The sequence below is a fragment of the Convolutriloba macropyga genome, chromosome 11 (assembly GCF_964194025.1).
Source record: "Convolutriloba macropyga chromosome 11, txConMacr16.3, whole genome shotgun sequence".
Classification (NCBI taxonomy): domain Eukaryota; kingdom Metazoa; phylum Xenacoelomorpha; order Acoela; family Convolutidae; genus Convolutriloba; species Convolutriloba macropyga.
The window spans coordinates 28569305-28591860 of NC_134478.1; the positions used below are offsets into that span (position 1 = coordinate 28569305).

The window sequence follows — 22556 nt, forward strand, 5'->3', positions numbered from 1 at the left end:
AAAAACTTTTGTGTATAAAAATCTAACGCTTATTTCAATACGGTATTTCTTTTTTAATTATTTATTTACTTTTCTTTATTTTTAAGGAAGTTTTAATTTACAGTCTTATAGACGACTGTCCCACCTAATTTCTCTTTTTTTATTTTAATATGTTTCTGTCTGAACTTCGATTTTCCTCTTTTTTTTGATGTTTTTTATATATTTTTTTTTCTATTTACGGCAAGGATGATAAAAGGTGCTTTAGTTTTCTTTTACTTATTCTGCTTATTGTTACCTGATCAACTTTCTCGCTTTATTTTCTCTTTTTTTTAATGTTTGTTTTGAAAAGTCAATATATAACTTTCAGCAACTGTTTCAATTGATTTAACAAGGCGACTATCCCGCACTGTTTTTTTTCCGATGGTTATGCCGCTCGTTTTCTAAAAGTCAATTTATTAACTAAGGTCAAAAGAAAAAAATATTTTCTAGACTAATAAGAATTACGCAGTGGCGATCAGTTTCAAATACGAACGACAAAAACAAGAAGAACTCTTTATTTCTACTCACTTGGTATGATGCGGTCTTTCCTTACAGGGAATTTTCTGTCTCCACCAACGAGTAAAAGATAGCACCACGCGAGTAATTTCTCACTTGTTTTCCTGCGACTGATGTCCTGTGACTGATGTCCTCCGCTGTGGCTTCTGCAATTGATTCCCACAAAAGTTGATGGAAATTGTTGGTAATTGAAGATTTGTTATCCCAAATCTTTGTGTTTGTTTCGAGAATAATTCGATTCTCGGAGGTTTTGGGGTTAAAGTGCTTTTTAATTGCGTCTCCCTACCGACAAATTTGTTAAAGATTTTAAAATGTTAACTTTCCATCCCATCTCTGTCGCCAGTGTAATATCCGTGCACTGTTTACGGTTACGGTGTGGGTTGGATGTTATTCTTAAGCACTTTAAACATCGGAGATACTGTGGAAAATTTTCCAAGTTTCAGACTTGAATTTAATTGAACAGATGTATATGCACAATCAGTTTATTACAAAGTTAGAACTATTGCTTGTAAATATTAGAAGTTTTGTGAAGATGAGAAAAGTAAAGCAATTAAAGAGAGGCAGCTCGATTGTGTAAGGTTTTGTTGTTAATATGTTCTTTGGTTTCAGTCCTATCAATGGTTAGTTAATCTTAGGTTATTTTTACCCATTTTTCGTTAATCCCTATGGGTTTTTCTCATAGTTATTTTCTACCGCACGGGTACCTGTTAGTTAAACTAACAGATAACAGGTTTACCTGCTTGACGAATCCCGTCATGAACAAACATTCCTTGACGTGTCCCGTCAAGATGAGATTCCATGATGAGTCCCATCATTATTTATGATGCTTTCTCTATATTGTTAAAATCCGGTTTACTATTAGTAACCATCTCTTTTTGTTCTATTTGTTTGTGAAAATTTCGAATTATGCGTTTAATATGTAATTTATGAGCATGTCATACATTATGGTTCACTATAGTATGCATCTTTTATGGTCTTAGGGCAGCTCTTCGCATGAGGGTTGAAAATCTTCACATCGAAGAAAGTGCGATTAAAGCGGGAGACCCACAGACCGTTTGCCTTGATGTCCAGTCGAGCGTCATCATCAGTGGTGGTGGAATTACTCGAGAAAATTTCTCCATCGAGCGACTGAAGTTTTGGCTCTATCTGTACATCGTGGCAAACGTCATCCATCAGGTTTGCAAACACGTCTCTAATTTCGTTGTGCCGTAGGTGCGTATAACCGCCTTTGGCGCAATGGAGGGCATGGGTGAGGCTGAATTCTTTCCCGCATGGGCATATGGCTGGCGTGTTCTTCGCTTCCCAGGTGTAGCGAAGTGCTATTCCATCACGGAACTCAGTCTTCGTGAGGTCAAAACCATGTTTTGACAACGGAAGCGCGTTAAGCCAGCTTGATGCTCCTTTCTCCGAGGCCAGCTGGATGGTATACTTCATTTCTGGTAGATTGTTTTCGATTCTGGATTTTTTCGAGATGAGTTCACGTTGATTGTCTGCTTTCTGTCTGAGACTGATCATGGTTTGTTCTACTTCACATTGTTGAATATTATTGAATGACGCCAATGGTCTTGAGAGTTCAGTCACAGTGGTGACTGAACTTTATTATGCATCGGAGAAATTAAATTATTATTGACTTTTTAAATTTTGACCCATTCTTAATTTTAGTGCTGATCATGTAGCTGGTCTAAATGAGGATGAGTGCTTATCATCGACCTGGCAATCAGCGTCAAAGAAGAACGGTAATTGCTCATATCAATCTGCGTTTTCTTGTAGTATTTTGATACAAAACGCCAGCTAATTATGAAGCGTGTGGTTGTTTCTGGCACAGCTTCGGCCAAAATGGTAATAGAAAAATCCCACATCTAGCAGAAGGAAATGATCCTGTTGGCATTATTTTGCGCCTTGTTGGCTATGTGTAGGTTTACATATGTGTAGTTCGCTTTGTGTAGAGGTTTTAAGTAAGTAAACTATTGCTTTTCTATGTTAAACAATTGTGCGCGAGTGTTCCAAGTTTACTAAATAAATATCGATTTGCCATCTTTTTGCTATAGATTACAGTAATTATTCGAAATGACGCGAATGACGTTAAATATCACCACAATGGCGTCAATGCGCTGCAATATGACCCACACGAGAAAAAGTTGTACAGTGCTGGCAGAGACAGTGTCATTCGAGGGTGGAATGTGTCCTCGTCTGCTCTGGCAAAACATCAGTTGTCGACCCAGCCAATGGAGCACCACTGTGACTGGGTCAATGATATCGTGCTCTGTATGAATGGCAAGAATAGTGAGGCTGATTTCCTTGTACTCTTTGTAGCTCTAAAACTTTTCTTGTTTTGATAAAAATAAAACTGCTCTTCAAGTTCGAGTTTTTTAAACAGGTTGAGGTGATAAAATGGAGGACAACTTTCGTTCAAAATTAATTCATAACATCATAATTAAAAATCTAAAAGCTGGCCCTGCGTTTTTGCAACTGTTTACAATTATTATGAGCAGACGTTTGAAATGATATTCTAAAGCAAGTAAATAAATTTTGGCATCACATCATTTTTGTTATCTCTTCAGTATTAGTTGTAAAAGTGGCAGGGCGGAGTGGATGCGACAATCCTGTATATTGAACGCGTGAGCTCTAAAAAGGAACACAATTGTTGCATGTTTAAGGGCTTCTCGAAGCCCCTCTTATGGGGCCGAAGTGAGCTTCATGATTAATGGGGCACGTCGAGATTGTCCAATGACCTAACCTTTGGGGCTAAGCAGTTTTGAGCGTTTGCTCACCCACAGGAAAGGTTCAGTGTCCCGGGTAATATGTGTTGTTGCAAGTGTCTGTGTGTCTTTTGTAATTGTGGGGGCTATGACGAAGACAAGGCAATCTTCAAAAAATATCTGCCCCTCGGAAAAGTATTTATAATGTTCGATGGGTTGAGGTAAGGAAACTTCGGGAAAGAAGCTCTCGAGAAGAAGTTATTGGATGTTAGATACAAAAAGGTTGAGTCGGAAGAACAAATTTACGTATTCGCAATCTGAAGTTATTTTACGTGACTAAGGAGATAAAATAATGGAGACGCATGAAGATATTGTATTGCAACTTTAAGCCTTACCTGTTCATATTTTCAATGGTAATTGACTATCTACTATTACCACTCTGTGACTATTCTCCCTTTTAATGGTCGTAACATATCTGCTATTGAAAAGCTCACTAAGTTGGTAAATTTATGCATCAGCAACCATGTTTAGCATGTTTTTCTGGCCAAAACCTGGTTGGATGATTCTATAGCTGACAGACAGCATTTCATCCCTATTCAACTGTTGCAATGATTCTTCTCGAATGGACAGATCTTGCAACATTGCGCAGTGGTGTGGCTATTATTACTTCTGTTACTTCACTTCACGATGTGACATATATCAATTGTCATCAACCTCTGGATGTGATTCATCTGCCGTAGCGATAAATATTCGTAACGTATTATCTTTATGCAACTTTTATTTTATCTTCCACGATCAGCAGTGCATTTACTGATCCGAATGACAGTGTAGCTGAATTATTTGCGTTCTTCGTTAATCAGGTTGCAAGTCTTACCTGGTGTTCAGACGAGAATTATTCTTTATTTACTTGATGATTTTAACATGCCGGGGTTGAATTGGGAGACTGACTGGTGCTAGTTGTTGTGAGTCTGAGTTCGTTGAAATTTGCGCCAACTGTATTTTTATGCCGCTAGTTTCATTCGCTACCCACGATAAGGGCAATACTCTCGACAACATAATAACAAGTGCCTCAGATTATCAGACTCACATTGTATGTATTAATTAAAGCGATCAGTGATCGTCATCCTATTTTAGCACGTCTACATTATGAGAACCTTCCTAGTTCCGCGTGAGAGTACGTTTTTCCTTAACGGTTTTAGCCGTTAATTTTTCGTTCTATGCAAGTGGCTCTGTTTCGCGATTTGTTGCTAGCCATCGGTAGATGATGTCTCTATTTTACAGCTTTTTGATTGAGCAGATTCCGGTACACTTCAAGCGCATATCGTGAAGCGTTTATCTGTTCCTCACTTCTATTCTTCACATAGTGATATTTCTCTTTACATTCAAGAGACTGTTTATCGCCGATGTGTTAAGAATCCTACCGCGAGCAATCTGCAGAAGTTGCAAGAGACTAAAGTCCCCGGAAACAGTCTATTGATGTTAGTAGAATTTTTTATCAATGATTCGAATACTGCTACTTTGTCACTCAATTCTGAACGGCCTATACGATTCTCATTACCCACTCCTATGCTTTTCAATTCTGTTGTTCGGCGAGTTCTCAAATAGCAAACGCTTTCATTATTTTCTCAAGTCCAACGAGAAGTACTATGAGTCTTCTCATTTTGTTCCGACTCGTTCTACCATTGAAGATTTCCAAGACTCTTATGAAAAATTGAGCCTTATATCTAGTACCAAAACACTGAGTTATAAGTCATATGCCGGTTTACCTAGACAACGCTCAGCAATTGTCCAGCTGATTGGTTCCCTCTTTATCAATTTAATATTGGCCTTCAGTTTCCTTTTCCATGAAAAACTGCTTTTGTTTATCCTCCTTATAAAGGGGGCAAGATTTGCATTGAATCGTCGAACAGTTAGTTTGTTACCCAAGATATCCCGTACATTTGAGAGGCTAGTCTTTGATTGTTTTTCATCAGAATGCAAGAAAACTTCATCCCAAACAGTTTGGCTTCCAATTGAGAAAAAAGCCCGATTACCCAACTTATAGATTATAGACGCTATGCGCAGAAAGTATAAGGGAAAACGTGTTTTTGCCGTTGATCTCAAATTTTTATTTGAGTCCTTGGATTTCAATAATGATCAAGCTCGACTACAGCTTTGTAGTTTTGAAAATGGGATGATACTGAAAAGCCTAAAACCAAGTCTCTTTTGTTTAATCGTTCTGCGAGGCCGGCTTTCTATGGTAATGCTCTTGGAACATTTGATTCGTACAAGGATCTTGGTATAATAATTCACAAGAAACTCAAACAGACTAAACAAGGTGAAATCCAGCTTTTCTTGTAGACGAGCTTTTTATGGTCTTTGGAGATGTGTCCCGTTCAATTCTGATAGCTATGTCAAGTGTAATTTGTTTCTTTTTTATGGAAATCAGTTATGGCACGCTCCCTTGATGACGAAGGTGGACAGATCGAAAGCACGTTGCTTTGATAGATTTTTGCAACAGATTTTTGTTTGTAGAGTTACGTCGGAAGGATAGTTTTTACCCATGTTTTCAGCTGCAATTACTGGACGTCTAATTTTTCATCCAACTTTCATTGGAAAATTTAATGCTGATATTTTGCAGTATTTTAAAGTAACCCCCAGAATGGTTAATTTTCATTCATCGTCATACAACCGTTTTCAACTTGTACGAATCACTATAACTAACTATATTGATTTCTTTTACCGTGTTGGCAAATTTCCTGCAACATGGTGTCAAACTTTTCATAATCCCAGTCCATGTATGTCATTCGCTGGTATCTAATCCTTAAGCTTGAATCGTTTTCCCCTAATAATTCTAGCTCGTTTTATATTTATTGTAAATCTTGCGCAAAGAGGCGTTCAATGTTTAAAGAGTTTCCTCTACAATAAATCTGTTAGGCGGTGTAACCGAAGTTCTCCTTACTCCCCGCTTTCGGAACCGAAGGGTCGACTGCGCTCCAGAGGCCGCGTGAGGCTGTTGGTGGAAGTTGGAATTCAGCGTAAAGCCTCTCATCTTGGATGCGCGTCACCTGTTTTTATCAAAATGATCATTGAGCACACGAATGTCAGGCATTGCTAGCAAGGTTTCAAATCAATTTCGTAGGAAGACTACGCTGTATTCAACTAATTTCGTCGTTGTGTTGAACTAATGCTCGTTACTGAAGATGAGGACAGTTCTACACAACAACTCTGCAACCAATCATTGGCGACCTTGCAAAAGAGGTTTACATATCAGTCTCCTCAATGTACACTTTGGACCGTTTTACGTAACTGTCCACTGGACCACGGAGTTATTGGGATTTCTCTTTATCTACACGAAATCTCGCACAGTTCGTCTTTATATAGTATTGTCCATTGACGCCAGTTTGTGTATATTGGGAGTTGGCGGTTTATGTCACGTAGAAGTACGCCTGCCAAAATTTGGTCAGACAGTAGCACTAATTTTACTGGTTGCAAAGAAAGAACTCCGAGAAAGTATCGAAAATTGCACAGCCACTGCTATTGCTGAACTCGCTCAGAAAGGAATTGAATAGAAATTCAACCCCCCCCCCCCGCTTGCACAACTCAAGGTGGTGTCTGGAAAAAGTTGGCGCTCATCTTCTCACGCGTTCTTTACACCACCCTTGGGATTCGACGCTGAGGTATTGATTACCTAATTGTTGAACCTCCATGAAATTTTTGCTTTTTATGTGTAGTCATAGAGCTGCTAGAAATTAACGGATAATTAATCCCACATATCGACCGCATACTTTAAAGCGTTAATTGCCACTACTCTTAGCACCCGCCAAACAAAGCTATCAATAAGTCAGCTTTTGAGCCTTCACTTTTGTGATTAAAAAACGAGCCTGAGTTTAGGCCTGGATTATCCAGGACCAAATCCAAACTAGAAATAAACATGAGTAGGTGCCGCTAATAATGTTCAATTTCCCTGCTCTTTGACTGACATTTGCAAGTGGATCTGAATAAAAGCAAAAAATTCCCCCAAAAATTTCAAGTTTATCTGAGCAGAAGGAGAATTAAGGTGGCTACGCAAGGATGAAACAGGCTCGAGGGCTCCCGTTATTAAATTTTTTAAACGGAAGAACAATAATTTCTGTAGTTTTCTCGATTTCTCGGATAATAGGAAAATTAGGGAACCATTTCACTATGAAGGAGTACGTGGTTTTCCGCCAGCTATCGGCCCAAACTGATCTGAGAATAATTTTGAAGTTCAGGCCGCATTTATCTTCCTTTTTCTCAAGAACATTTCTGATAAATACTAGCTGAAACTAGAGAACAAATCATTCAAATATAATTAAGAATGGTTTTTTGAGTTTATCTTAACGTCAGCCTCTCCTTCACGGAAGACCAATTACAACACCAACCTGATACAATTAGACACCCAGCTCAATCCGATTAACAGAATAATTAGCCAGCGTGTATATTTGTACTCATCCTTTTATAGATTAACACTTTCAGCCCCCAATCCTTAAATTGACACATAGCGCAAACAGGTCTTAGGCATATATCTTTGCCTTCGATTTGTTATATCTTTTGTCAAGTCAGATCGGCATACATAAAGAGATCTCGTATTGTCTGATCTATAGCAGCCCGCTCTAATTTGATAACTGATCCGAGCGATTTGAATGCAATTATAATCTCTTTCTACAGGGAAATCATTTTACTGGAATTCTTACAATTGTTAGAGTTTGATCACCGCAAGTGTTTTGCCCGTGCACATCCTTACAAAAAAGAAATAAGACCGGTGAGCTGGTTTGGGTAGCTGAAGAGACCAACCCGCGAGTTACAGCCAATCGTTTGGATCAGCGAACTTCTTTACGGCTACGAGATCATGGCACACAACGGAGTTTCCAGATGTCAACCGGGTTGCTCTTTCGTCAGTTCGTAAAACTAGTACCAGTTTTTTTGGGACTGTAGGATTTTACGCAGTGAAATGAACGAAACGGTCTGAAATGCAAATATTAGAAAAGGTTGGTAACACAATTTTAGGCGCACTTGTTAATTAAGACAGTTTAGGATAAACGAATTTCGGTTTTCGAACTCGGTATAAAACGGTTATCGCTTTTGAACTGATTTATGAACTTTTAAAAGAGAATAGAAAAACTGCCGTCTAAAAGACCAGTTGTTGCTATCGTATTTTTTGAATGCTAACGTTGCTTTGTTAACTGATTTTTAAGCGTTCTATGCATGTAAGTTGTGATTTAAAACATCGATTCACTTTTTTTAATCAAGAATAGCTATCAAGCTTTATTTGTCTTTCTTTTGCTAACACACTCTCCTTCGTGTGCGTCTCGTTTTTGTTTTTGCTTGACAGATTTGGTTAGCGAGAATTCACAACTAAATTTTGAATCAAAACTTAGCAGAATTTTAATTTTTTTAACCTGTTTGGTAAAAATACACCCCCACCCCCGGCTGAAGGAGGCTACAAAAGTCAAGCTCACGCCTGTCTTTAGAGGGGAATTCCTCCAGTGATTTCGTTGCTTTCCTCTGAACTCGTATACCTGTTTTTATTGAGTGCATCATTGAGTTTAATATTGGCATGTGTTCTCATGAGTTGTGGCATTTTTTTGCAGTTTTGAATTGAGAAACATTTAGATAGCTTTTACGGGCATGCTAGTCCCTTATAACTGCGCTCGGCTTCTGTTAAATTTTATTTAACGATTAAAAATAGTCGACTTAAAACAGCAACATCAAATATCTACCTCGAGGGTGTCTGTTTTTGATTGTGAGAATTATACACACGCAATTTTTTTCTGGTTTTTGGGCGTCTCAAAAACCTGCTCATTGCTTAAGACTTTTAAAAATTCTTTTAGTTGTTTCGGCCAGCTCCGACTGCACAGTGAAAGTATGGAATGTCAGTAGGGGATTCTGCATGTCCACTCTTCGTACCCACAAGGACTATGTCAAATGTCTGGCCTATGCCAGAGATCGAGAATTGGTCGCGAGCGCGGGATTTGATCGACAGATTTTCCTCTGGGATGTGGGGAAGCTGTTGCAGCTGACAGCTACTAACAATACTATCAATAGTAAGTCCATCAATTTATCAGTAATATTGTACTGATCATGATCTATTTGTGTTCAATTGAATGGAGTATTGAGAGTAGGCGATTTAAGATCAAGATCGCTCCATATTGGAAATATGCCTCTACATTGCACGCAGCTTAATTGTAATCTATAAAAAGTAAAATTGTATCGTTAGAAGTGACTACAGGTTGTCACTGTTCTTAAGAAAAATTTAGAAGTAAACCTTTTGCAGCGTACTGTCTCCTTAATATCATCGACCATGCTTAATTTTAGTTTTGTTTTAGCACAAAATCTCCTGGGAGCCACTGACTCCATATACAGTCTTAGTATGAATCCCACTGGGACTGTATGTGTAGCTGGTACCTCCGAGAAGGTAAGCAAACCGTTTGTCATTCATGTTTCTACATTTATGGGCAGAACGATTAACGCACCTCTCCAAGTTTTTCGGTAAATTTTAGGCGCTCGCCTTTTTACGACTCGAAGGGCGTGTATCGGTGGAGCGCCTTTTTTGGTCGATAATTTTTTGGAGTATAGTGGAGGTAGAAGTCAATGCCGCAATTGAAAACTAAGTGCTTAGATCAAACTTCTAAACAAATTGAAGAGCAGAGAGAAGGGAGAGAGAGAGAGAGAGAGAGAGAGAGATTGAGCGAGAGCGAGAGAAAGAGAGAAAGAGAGAGAGAGAGAGAGAGAGAGAGCGAGCGAGAGAAAGAGAGAGAGCGAGCGAGCGAGAGAAAGAGAGCGAGCGAGAGAGAGAGAGAGAGAGAGCGAGCGCGCGAGAGGGGGAGAGAGAGAGAGATTTGGTCATGCCGCATTTTTGAGAGAGAGCGAGAAAGTTGTGAATTTTTGCTAAGCGAGCGAAATTTTTTGATTACAAGCTGCTTTTTCGGAGCAGTCTAAGTTTACTTTTTAGAGTAATGCGGTTTTTCTAAATATTAACTAATAACGACAATTGGGAACATTTTTGATCATTTAATTTATGAGTTTTATGCAATATTGAGCTATGTTTGTGATTTCGACGTTTTAGACGCTTTTTAAGCTGTTTTAGTAAAATTTGGGCTTTACCATAGTACACAGCTTGTTCAACATTTTGTGTGAAATCTTGTCTGCTAAAATTGTTTTTCGACAGCAGTTGATCAGCAATGCAACCCAAAATGAACAAAGTCAGTATCGAAAACGAAATCAGAAATAGAAACGGGATGGACCCATAAAGCTCAACTTTAGATGCCCGTTACTCGTTTTTTGTTCTTAGTTAATATCTCTAATGCTTATTGATATTGATATTAGCCCCTGTTTCGTCTCACTTCGAAACAGGAGTATGTTTAGCTCCAAAATGACATCAAAATAGTTCGCACTTTGAATTTGTTAGTTTACAAAAATCATTTTTTTGTTAGTTTTTTCTCTTCTTTCAATCCCAATCTTGGTTATGAGAGTCAACGGCGGCTGTTTTCCGGCAATCTGCCGGGTTTGTTTTGTTTTAGAAAATAGGGTTTTTATAAACAATTTTTCTGCTTGATTTTTCTGGATTTCAGCATATTTTTACATGTTCAATTGTTTAATTACGGTTCTTTGTAGGGCTCCTATTAATTAAAAAAAAATAGTTGTGATAGGTCATATTTTGATTAAAAAAACAAATCAATTTTCAGTTTTTTGTGTATTTTTCACTGCTCATGTTTTATAATAGGTTTTTAATGCGTTTTGGTGTCATGTGGGCTCAATGAATGAGCAGGAGCGGTATTTATACGTTACTTTATACGCAGTTATTGAGTTTTCTGAATTTTTGAAAATTTTCTCAAGTTTAGAAGGTTTTTGTCCTTTAGTTCGTTTCCTCTGGCTCGGTTTTCCTCATTTTTTGAAATTTATCGTTGGTTATGTTTTACCACCATTTGATATTTTTTATTTGAACACAACTTAGTCTTACCAGTCTGTTTAAAAAATGCTTCTGGAGTCACAACTGAAAAAAGGTTCCATGGATATATTTTCAAAACTTTTTTTCGCTGATATTTTGTCTTCATTTTATTCTTATTTATTGAACGATAAAATCAAGTTGGTTTTATCAGTTGGTGGTTAGCTTGGGTGTTAGATGACTTTTACTTCGAGTCAATTTCGGCTATGTTTTTTCCTAATTTGGTTTACCTTTCGTTTGTTTTCTGTTTAACATTGGTCATGACTTTACGTTTGGCTCCTGATTTACCTCAAGGTTTTCAATTAATGGATGTCAAGTCCTTTCATTTTTTCGAATTACCCAATATATTGAATATTGTCAATGTGAAAAGAGCAAAATCAAAAACGGGATTAACCGATAAAACCTGGTCTTTACGTTATACTGCATTAGGTCATAAAAGTTCATAAGAGTAGTTGCTAGCTGGCATTACTATAAATACTATTGCTAGCTGGAATAAACTCATGGCGGGAAGGCTGTTTAATTTATAAACCGCATAGTGGTAGCGGGTATATTATTATTGGTCTTCTTCAATAAAACTTTCAAGATTGTATTGGTTAATTGATTTCTGTCAGACGAAGTTTGTGCTAATTATATTGACCTTGTTGGCCTTTTAAGCGATTTTTTGTTATTTGCTTGACCGATTTTTTGTCTGACCACTTTTTGTCCTCAAAATTGAGATAAACAGTATAATAGTTAATTGTAAGTCTTGTATTTTAGGACTAAGGTAACTACAACTCGTTTCTGTAGGCTCTTCTTGAGGCTATTTTTTCCGGAGGAAGCTAGACCGTAGGGACAAGGTAGTTTTTCAATTTTTATAGCTTATGTAGTCTGAGTGCCCTGCGCTTTAAAGCTGTAAGCTAAGCGTGAACTCACAGAGTAAAGGCTATGTCTAAATCAATATCTTTAAAGCGATTGCTGGTGCTATTGTCCTTCTTAATAGCCTCCGTCAGCCTCATAAGCGGCTATTATTTAGGCGCTCTCCTTTTAATTCGCTTTACCTTCTGATCACGTTTTTCGTTTTACATAAGTCACGATTTTCACCTTTGACTTCTGACTTAACTCACTCACTGTTTAAACTGAATGGATTTGTAGGAAAAATTTCCTGAATTTCATGAGAGGGTTACGCACTTTGAAATTGTTAGTTTAAAAAAATCATTTTTTCATTAGTTTTTTTCTCTTCTTTCAACCCCAATCTTGGTTATGAGAATCAACAGCGGCTATTTTCCGGCCATCTGCCGGGTTTGTTTTTTTTTTGTTTTAGAAAATATGGTTTTTATAAACAATTCTTCTGCTTGATTTTTTGGGTTTTCAGCATATTCTTACATGTTCAATTGTTCAATTACCGTTCTTTGTAGGGCTCTTGTTACTAAGTAAAAAATAGTTGTGATGGGACATATTTTTATCAGAACAAATAATTCAAATTTTCAGTTCTTTGTGTTTTTTCACTGCTCATGTTTTTTATTGTTTTCCAATGCGTTTTGGTGTTATGTGGGCTCAATGAATCAGCAGGAGCGGTATTTATACGTTATTTTATACGCAGTTATTGAGATTTTTGAATTTTTGAAAATTTTTCAAGTTTAGAAGGTTTTTGTCCTTTAGTTCGTTTCTTCTGGCTCGGTTTTCCTCATTTTTTGAAATTTATCGTTGGTTATGTTTTACCACCATTTGATGTTTTTTATTTGAACACAACTCAGTCTTACCAGTCTGTTTAAAAAATGCTTCTGGAGTCACAACTGAAAAAAGGTTCCATGAATATATTTTCAAACTTTTTTCGCTGATATTTTGTCTTCATTTTATTCTTCCTTATTGAACGATAAAATTAAGTTGATTTTATCAGTTGGTGGTTAGCTTGGGTGTTAGATGAATTTTACTTCGAGTCAATTTCGGCTATGTTTTTTTCTAATTCGGTTTACCTTTCGTTTGCTTTCTGTTTAACATTAGTCATGACTTTCACGTTTGGCTCCTGATTTACCTCACGGTTTTCAGTTAATGGATGTTAAGTCCTTTCATTTGTTGAATTACCCAATATAGTGAATATCGTCAATGTGAAAAGAGCAAAATCAAAAACAGGATTAACCGATAAAACTTGGTCTTTACGTTATACTGCATTAGGTCATAAAAGTTCATAAGAGTAGTTGGTAGCTGGCATTACTATTAAGATTAACAGTCGTCAGGAAGCTGAATTAGGTTTAATTGAAACTGCAAATCAATTTAGAACCCTTTTGACCTTTAGAAAAATTCTGTCACTTTCGTTTCTTTTCTGTTTTAATTCCAATGTGCGCCAAGCGGGTCAACGGCAGCTTTTTTCAGCAATCTGCCGGCTGTTTTTTGCCCGAGGACGCTTGCTTGTGTGCATAATGGGTTTGCATTTTTGAGAGTTTAAGTAGTTCCTGATTGCGCTGTTCTCTAAAGTAGTTAGTAAGGAATAAACTCATGGCGGGAAGTCTTTTTAAATTATAAACCGCATAGTGGTAGCGGGGCTATTATTTATTCTTCTTCAATAAAACTTTCAAGATTGAATTGGTTAATTGATTTCTGTCAAACGAAGTTTGTGCTAATTATATTGACCCTGTGGGTCTTTTACGCGATTTTTTTGTTTTTTGCTTGACCGATTTTTTGTCTGACCACTCGACTTTTCGTCCTAAAAAATGGGATAAACAGTATAATAGCTAATTGCAAGTCTTGTATTTTAGGACTAACGTAACTACGACTTGTTTCTTTAGGCTGTTTTTTCCGGAGGAAGCTAGACCGTGTGGATAAGGTAGTTTTTTTCAATTTTTATAGCTTAAGTAGTCTGAGTGCCCTGCGCTGTAAAGCTGTAAGCTAAGCGTGAACTCATATAGTAAAGGCTATGTCTAAATCAATATCTTTAAAGCGATTGCTGGTGCTATTGTCCTTCTTAATAGCCTCCGTCAGCCTCATAAGTGGCTATTATTTAGGCGCTCTCCTTTTAATTCGCTTTACCTTCTGATCACGTTTTTCGTTTTACATAAGTCACGATTTTCACCTTTGACTTCTGACTTAACTCACTCACTGTTTCAACTGATTGGATTCTGTCACGAATTGAATTACGCAATGTAGTGAATATGGTCAATGTCAAAAGAGAAAAATCAAAAGAATCTGGTTAAACCGATAAAGCCCTGTCTTTAAGTCGTAAAGCATTAGGTTATCAAAGTTCATTAGAGCGATTGCTGGCTGATATTAGCATTAAGCATATTTGAATTCCTATCTCTTCTTTTTTTCTTTTTCTTTGTCCACCCCAATGTGAGTCTAGCGCGTCAACGGAGCGTATTTTCCGGCTATCTGTTGGCTGTTTTTTGCAATTCAAAGAATCAAAATTGCATTTGGGCGCTGTCTTTGTACAACTTGAAGAGTATTGGAGAACAATCTTTATTTTTCGATAAATTTTCTTTGGAGTTTAATCTTGGCCTGCTGGGGTTAATCTTGGCCTGGTCGTCGTCCAGGTTTTCGTTGGGACCACATGGCGTCACAATCATTTCAAATATGCTATTGCCGTCGAAATGTTCTGTGAAAATATGATCTTTATTTTATGTTTTAACAAATATCTGGGACGCTTGTGTAAATTTTGTGGTTTCATCGGATCAGAATTCTTTGAAATTTTTTCATTCTGCAGGAAAATTTTTACATGTCCTCTTTTCTTTTTTGAAGACTAGAAGCATTTAAAACCAAACTAATTGAATCATCTTCGCCGCAAGAATCAATCTTTGTCTAATTGATATCAACTGAGATTTGTAGAAAAAATTTCCTGAATTTCATTGGAGGGGTATGCACTTTGAAGTTGTTAGTTTAAAATGGTTTTTAAACATTTTTTCTGCTTGATTTTTCTGGATTTCGGCATATTTTTACATGTTCAATTGTTTAATTACGGTTCTTTGTAGGGCTCTTGTTACTAAGTAAAAAATGGTTGTGATGGGACATATTTTTATCAGAACAAATAATTCAAATTTTCAGTTCTTTGTGTTTTTTTCACTGCTCATGTTTTTTATTGTTTTCCAATGCGTTTTGGTGTTATGTGGGCTCAATGAATCAGCGGGAGCGGTATTTATACGTTATTTTATACGCAGTTATTGAGATTGTTGAATTTTTGAAAATTTTTCAATTTTAGAAGGTTTTTGTCCTTTAGTTCGTTTCTTCTGGCTCGGTTTTCCTCCTTTTTTGAAATTTATCGTTGGTTATGTTTTACCACCATTTGATGTTTTTTATTTGAACTCAACTTAGTCTTACCAGTCTGTTTAAAAAAATGCTTCTGGAGTCACAACTGAAAAAAGGTTCCATGAATATATTTTCAAAACTTTTTTCGCTGATATTTTGTCTTCATTTTATTCTTCCTTATTGAACGATAAAATTAAGTTGGTTTTATCAGTTGGTGGTTAGCTTGGGTGTTAGATGAATTTTACTTCGAGTCAATTCCGGCTATGTTTTTTTCTAATTCGGTTTACCTTTCGTTTGTTTTCTGTTTAACATTAGTCATGACTTTCACGTTTGGCTCCTGATTTACCTCACGGTTTTCAATTAATGGATGTTAAGTCCTTTCATTTGTTGAATTACCCAATATAGTGAATATCGTCAATGTGAAAAGAGCAAAATCAAAAACAGGATTAACCGATAAAACTTGGTCTGTACGTTATACTGCATTAGGTCATAAAAGTTCATAAGAGTAGTTGGTAGCTGGCATTACTAATAAGCTTAACAGTCGTCAGGAAGCTGAATTAGGTTTAATTGAAACTGCAAATCAATTTAGAACCCTTTTGACCTTTAGAAAAATTCTGTCATTTTCGTTTCTTTTCTGATTCAATTCCAATGTGCGTCAAGCGGGTCAACGGCAGCTTTTTTCAGCAATCTGCCGGCTGTTTTTTGCCCGAGGACGCTTGCTTGTGTGCATAATGGGTTTGCAATTTTGAGAGTTTAAGTAGTTCCTGATTGCGCTGTTCTCTAAAGTAGTTAGTAAGGAATAAACTCATGGCGGGAAGTCTTTTTAAATTATAAACCGCATAGTGGTAGCGGGGCTATTATTTTTTCTTCTTCAATAAAACTTTCAAGATTGAATTGGTTAATTGATTTCTGTCAAACGAAGTTTGTGCTAATTATATTGACCCTGTGGGTCTTTTACGCGATTTTTTGTTTTTTGCTCGACCGATTTTTTGTCTGACCACTCGACTTTTCGTCCTAAAAAATGGGATGAACAGTATAATAGCTAATTGAAAGTCTTGTATTTTAGGACTAACGTAACAACGACTTGTTTCTTTAGGCTATTTTTTCCGGAGGAAGCTAGTCCGTGTGGATAAGGTAGTTTTTTTTCAATTTTTATAGCTTAAGTAGTCTGAGTGCCCTGCGCTGTAAAGCTGTAAGCTAAGCGTGAACTCATATAGTAAAGGCTGTGTCTAAATCAATATCCTTAAAGTGATTGCTGGCGCCAGTGCCCTTCTTAATAGCCGCCGTCAGCCTCATAAGCGGCTATTATTTAGGCGCTCTCCTTTTAGTTCGCCTTACCTTCTGATCGCGTTTTTCGTTATACATAAGTCACGATTTTCACATTTGACTTCTGACTTACCTCACTCAATGTTTAAACTGAATGGATTTGTAGGAAAAATTTCCTGAATTTCATGAGAGGGGTACGCACTTTGAAATTGTTAGTTTACAAAAATCATTTTTTCATTCGTTTTTTTCTCTTCTTTCAACCCCAATCTTGGTTATGAGAATCAACAGCGGCTATTTTCCGGCCATCTGCCGGGTTTGTTTTTTTTTGTTTTAGAAAATATGGTTTTTATAAACAATTCTTCTGCTTGATTTTTTGGGGTTTCAGCATATTCTTACATGTTCAATTGTTCAATTACCGTTCTTTGTAGGGCTCTTGTTACTAAGTAAAAAGTAGGTGTGATAGGACATATTTTTATAAGAACAAATAAATCAAATTTTCATTTTTTTGTGTATTCTTCATTGCTCGTGTTTTTTATTGTTTTCCAATGCGTTTTGGTGTCATGTGGGCTCAATGAATGAGCAGGAGCGGTATTTATACATTACTTTATACGCAGTTATTGAGTTTTCTGAATTTTTGAAAATTTTCTCAAGTTTAGAAGGTTTTTGTCCTTTAGTTTGTTTCTTCTGGCTCGATTTTCCTCATTTATCGAAATTTATCGTTGGTTATGTTTTACCACCATTTGATATTTTTTTATTTAAACACAACTTAGTGTTACCAGTCTGTTTAAAAAATGCTTCTGGAGTCACAACTGAAAAAAGATTCCATGAATATATTTTCAAAACTTGTTTTTTTTTCGCTGATAATTTGTCATCATTTTGTTCTTACTTTTTGAACGTTAAAATGAACTTGGTGGTTAGCCTGGATGTTAGATGAATTTTACTTTGAGTCAATTCCGGCTATGTTTTTTTTCTAATTCGATTTACCTTTCGTTTGTTTTCTGTTTAACATTAGTCATGACTTTCACGTTTGGCTTCTGATTTACCTCACGATTTTCCATTAATGGATTTTAAGTCCTTTCATTTGTTGAATTACCCAATATATTGAATATTGTCAATGTGAAAAGAGCAAAATCAAAAACGGGATTAACCGATAAAACCTGGTCTTTACGTTATACTGCATTAGGTCATAAAAGTTCATAAGAGTAGTTGCTAGCTGGCATTACTGTTAAGCCTAACAGTCGTCATTATAGAAGCTGAATTAGGTTTAATTGAAACTGCAAATCAATTTAGAACGCTTTTGAGCTTTAGAAAAATTCTGTCATTTTCGTTTCTTTTCTGATTCAATTCCGATGTGTGTCAAGCGGGTCAACGGCAGCTTTTTTTCAGCAATTTGCCGGCTGTTTTTTGCCCGAGGACGCTTGCTTGTGTGCATAATGGGTTTGCAATTTTGAGAGTTTACGTAGTTCCTGATTGCGCTGTTCTCTAAAGTAGTTAGTAAGGAATAAACTCATGGCGGGAAGTCTTTTTAAATTATAAACCGCATAGTGGTAGCGGGGCTATTATTTATTCTTCTTCAATAAAACTTTCAAGATTGAATTGGTTAATTGATTTCTGTCAAACGAAGAGTGTGCTAATTATATTGACCCTGTGGGTCTTTTATGCGATTTTTTATTTTTTGCTTGACCGATTTTTTGTCTGACCACTCGACTTTTCGTCCTCAAAAATGGGATAAACAGTATAATAGCTAATTGCAAGTCTTGTATTTTAGGACTAACGTGACTACGACTTGTTTCTGTAGGCTTTTTTTTCCGGAGGAAGCTAGACCGTGGGGATATGGTAGTTTTTTTCAAATTTTATAGCTTTTATAGCTAAGTAGTCTGAGTGCCCTGCACTGTAAAGCTGTAAGCTAAGCGTGAACTCATATAGTAAAGGCTATTTCTAAATCAATATCCTTAAAGCGACTGCTGGCGCCAGTGCCCTTCTTAATAGCCGCCGTCAGCCTCATAAGCGGCTATTAATTAGGCGCTCTCCTTTTAGTTCGCCTTACCTTCTGATCGCGTTTTTCGTTATACATAAGTCACGATTTTCACATTTGACTTCTGACTTACCTCACTCAATGTTTAAACTGAATGGATTTGTAGGAAAAATTTCCTGAATTTCATTAGAGGGGTACGCACTTTGAAATTGTTAGTTTACAAAAACCATTTTTGTTAGTTTTTTCCTTTCAATCCCAATCTTGGTTATGAGAATCAACAGCGGCTATTTTCCGGCCATCTGCCGGACTTGTTTTTTGTTGTAGAAAATAGGGTTTTTATAAACAATTCTTCTGCTTGATTTTTTGGGATTTCAGCGTATTCTTACATGTTCAATTGTTCAATTACCGTTCTTTGTAGGGCTCTTGTTACTAAGTAAAAAGTAGGTGTGATAGGACATATTTTTATAAGAACAAATAAATCAAATTTTCATTTTTTTGTGTATTCTTCACTGCTCGTGTTTTTTATTGTTTTCCAATGCGTTTTGGTGTCATGTGGGCTCAATGAATGAGCAGGAGCGGTATTTATACATTACTTTTTACGCAGTTATTGAGTTTTCTGAATTTTTGAAAATTTTCTCAAGTTTAGAAGGTTTTTGTCCTTTAGTTTGTTTCTTCTGGCTCGATTTTCCTCATTTATCGAAATTTATCGTTGGTTATGTTTTACCACCATTTGATATTTTTTTTATTTAAACACAACTTAGTGTTACCAGTCTGTTTAAAAAATGCTTCTGGAGTCACAACTGAAAAAAGGTTCCATGAATATATTTTCAAAACTTGTTTTTTTTTCGCTGATAATTTGTCATCATTTTGTTCTTACTTTTTGAACGATAAAATGAACTTGGTGGTTAGCCTGGATGTTAGATGAATTTTACTTTGAGTCAATTCCGGCTATGTTTTTTTTTCTAATTCGATTTACCTTTCGTTTGTTTTCTGTTTAACATTAGTCATGACTTTCACGTTTGGCTCCTGATTTACCTCACGATTTTCCATTACTGGATTTTAAGTCCTTTCATTTGTTGAATTACCCAATATATTGAATATTGTCAATGTGAAAAGAGCAAAATCAAAAACGGGATTAACCGATAAACGGGATTAACCTGGTATTTACGTTATACTGCATTAGGTCATAAAAGTTCATAAGAGTAGTTGCTAGCTGGCATTACTATTAAGCTTAACAGTCGTCTTTATAGAAGCTGGATTAGTTTTAATTGAAACTGCAAATCAATTTAGAACGCTTGTGACCTTTTCTGTCATTTTCGTTTCTTTTCTGATTCAATTCCGATGTGTGTCAAGCGGGTCAACGGCAGCTTTTTTTCAGCAATTTGCCGGCTGTTTTTTGCCCGAGGACGCTTGCTTGTGTGCATAATGGGTTTGCAATTTTGAGAGTTTACGTAGTTCCTGATTGCGCTGTTCTCTAAAGTAGTTAGTAAGGAATAAACTCATGGCGGGAAGTCTTTTTAAATTATAAACCGCATAGTGGTAGCGGGGCTATTATTTATTCTTCTCCAACAAAACTTTCAACATTGAATTGGTTAATTGATTTCTGTCAAACGAAGTTTGTGCTAATTATAATGACCCTGTGGGTCTTTTATGCGATTTTTTGTTTTTTGCTTGACCGATTTTTTGTCTGACCACTCGACCTTTCGTCCTAAAAAATGGGATAAACAGTATAATAGCTAATTGCAAGTCTTGTTTTTTAGGACTAACGTAACTACGACTTGTTTCTTTTAGGCTATTTTTTCGGAGGAAGCTAGACCGTGTGGATAAGGTAGTTTTTTTCAATTTTTATAGCTTAAGTAGTCTGACTGCCCTGCGCTGTAAAGCTGTAAGCTAAGCGTGAACTCATATAGTAAAGGCTTTGTCTAAATCAATATCCTTAAAGCGATTGCTGGCGCTCTTGTCCTTCTTAATAGCCGCCGTCAGCCTCATAAGCGGCTATTATTTAGTCGCTCTCCTTTTAGTTCGCTTTACCTTCTGATCAAGTTTTTCGTTATACATAAGTCACGATTTTCACATTTGACTTCTGACTCACCTCACTCAATGTTTAAACTGAATGGATTTGTAGGAAAAATTTCCTGAATTTCATTAGAGGGGTACGCACTTTGAAATTGTTAGTTTACAAAAATCATTTTTGTTAGTTTTTTCCTTTCAATCCCAATCTTGGTTATGAGAATCAACAGCGGCTATTTTCCGGCCATCTGCCGGACTTGTTTTTTGTTGTAGAAAATACGGTTTTTATAAACAATTCTTCTGCTTGATTTTTTGGGATTTCAGCAAATTCTTACATGTTCAATTGTTCAATTACCGTTCTTTGTAGGGCTCTTGTTACTGAGTAAAAAATAGGTGTGATAGGACATATTTTTATAAGAACAAATAAATCAAATTTTCATTTTTTTGTGTATTTTTCACTGCTCATGTTTTTTATTGTTTTCCAATGCGTTTTGGTGTCATGTGGGCTCAATGAATGAGCAGGAGTGGTATTTATACGTTACTTTATACGCACTTATTGAGTTTTCTGAATTTTTGAAAATTTTCTCAAGTTTAGAAGGTTTTTGTCCTTTAGTTTGTTTCTTCTGGCTCGATTTTCCTCATTTATCGAAATTTATCGTTGGTTATTTTTTACCACCATTTGATATTTTTTTCTATTTAAAAACAACTTAGTCTTACCAGTCTGTTTAAAAAATGCTTCTGGAGTCACAACTGAAAAAAGATTCCATGAATATATTTTCAAAACTTGTTTTTTTTCGCTGATAATGTGTCATCATTTTGTTCTTACTTTTTGAACGATAAAATGAACTTGGTGGTTAGCCTTGATGTTAGATGAATTTTACTTTGAGTCAATTCCGGCTATGTTTTAATTCGATTTACCTTTCGTTTGTTTTCGGTTTAACATTAGTCACGACTTTCACGTTTGGCTCCTAATTTACTTCACGATTTTCCATTAATGGATTTTAAGTCCTTTCATTTGTTGAATTACCCAATATAGTGAATATCGTCAATGTGAAAAGAGCAAAATCAAAAGCGGGATTAATCGATAAAACCTGGTCTTTAAGTTATACTGCATTAGTTCATAAAAGTTCATAAGAATAGTTACTAGCTGGCATTACTATGAAGCTTAACAGTCGTCGTTATAGAAGCTGAATTACGTTTAATTGAAACTGCAAACCAATTTAGAACGCTTTTGACCTTTAGAAAAATTCTGTCATTTTCGTTTCTTTTCTGATTCAATTCCGATGTGCGTCAAGCGGGTCAACGGCAGCTTTTTTCAGCAATTTGTCGGCTGGTTTTTGTTGCCCGAGGACGCTAGCTTGTGTGCATAATGGATTTGCAATTTTGAGAGTTTACGTAGTTCCTGATTGCGCTGTGCTCTAAAGTAGTTAGTAAGGAATAAACTCATGGCGGGAAGTCTTTTTAAATTATAAACCGCATAGTGGTAGCGGGGCTATTATTTATTCTTCTTCAATAAAACTTTCAACATTGAATTGGTTAATTGATTTCTGTCAACCGAGTTTGTGCTAATTATATTGACCCTGTGGGTCTTTTATGCGATTTTTTGTTTTTTGCTTGACCGATTTTTTGTCTGACCACTCGACTTTTCGTCCTAAAAAATGGGATAAACTGTATAATAGCTAATTGCAAGTCTTGTATTTTAGGACTAACGTAACTACGACTTGTTTCTTTTAGGCTTTTTTTTCCGGAGGAAGCTAGACCGTGTGGATAAGGTAGTTTTTTTTCAATTTTTATAGCTTAAGTAGTCTGACTGCCCTGCGCTGTAAAGCTGTAATCTAAGCGTGAACTCATATAGTAAAGGCTTTGTCTAAATCAATATCCTTAAAGCGATTGCTGGCGCTCTTGTCCTTCTTAA

At 36.3% G+C, this 22556-nt stretch overlaps 1 protein-coding gene across 2 annotated transcripts in view; it reads left to right on the plus strand.

Annotated features, from left to right (window-relative positions):
• Window positions 1-2193: 2193 nt before the first annotated feature.
• Window positions 2194-22556, plus strand: part of LOC142349336 (WD repeat-containing protein 48-like) — a 281832-nt gene continuing 261469 nt past the window's right edge. For both annotated transcript variants that reach the window (XM_075400812.1, XM_075400813.1), the window contains exons 1-4: window positions 2194-2270; window positions 2583-2817; window positions 9065-9277; window positions 9560-9648. In XM_075400812.1, the coding sequence (XP_075256927.1) occupies window positions 2220-2270; window positions 2583-2817; window positions 9065-9277; window positions 9560-9648 (588 nt within the window). In that variant the 5' untranslated portion in view covers window positions 2194-2219. The remainder of the gene's footprint in view (window positions 2271-2582; window positions 2818-9064; window positions 9278-9559; window positions 9649-22556) is intronic.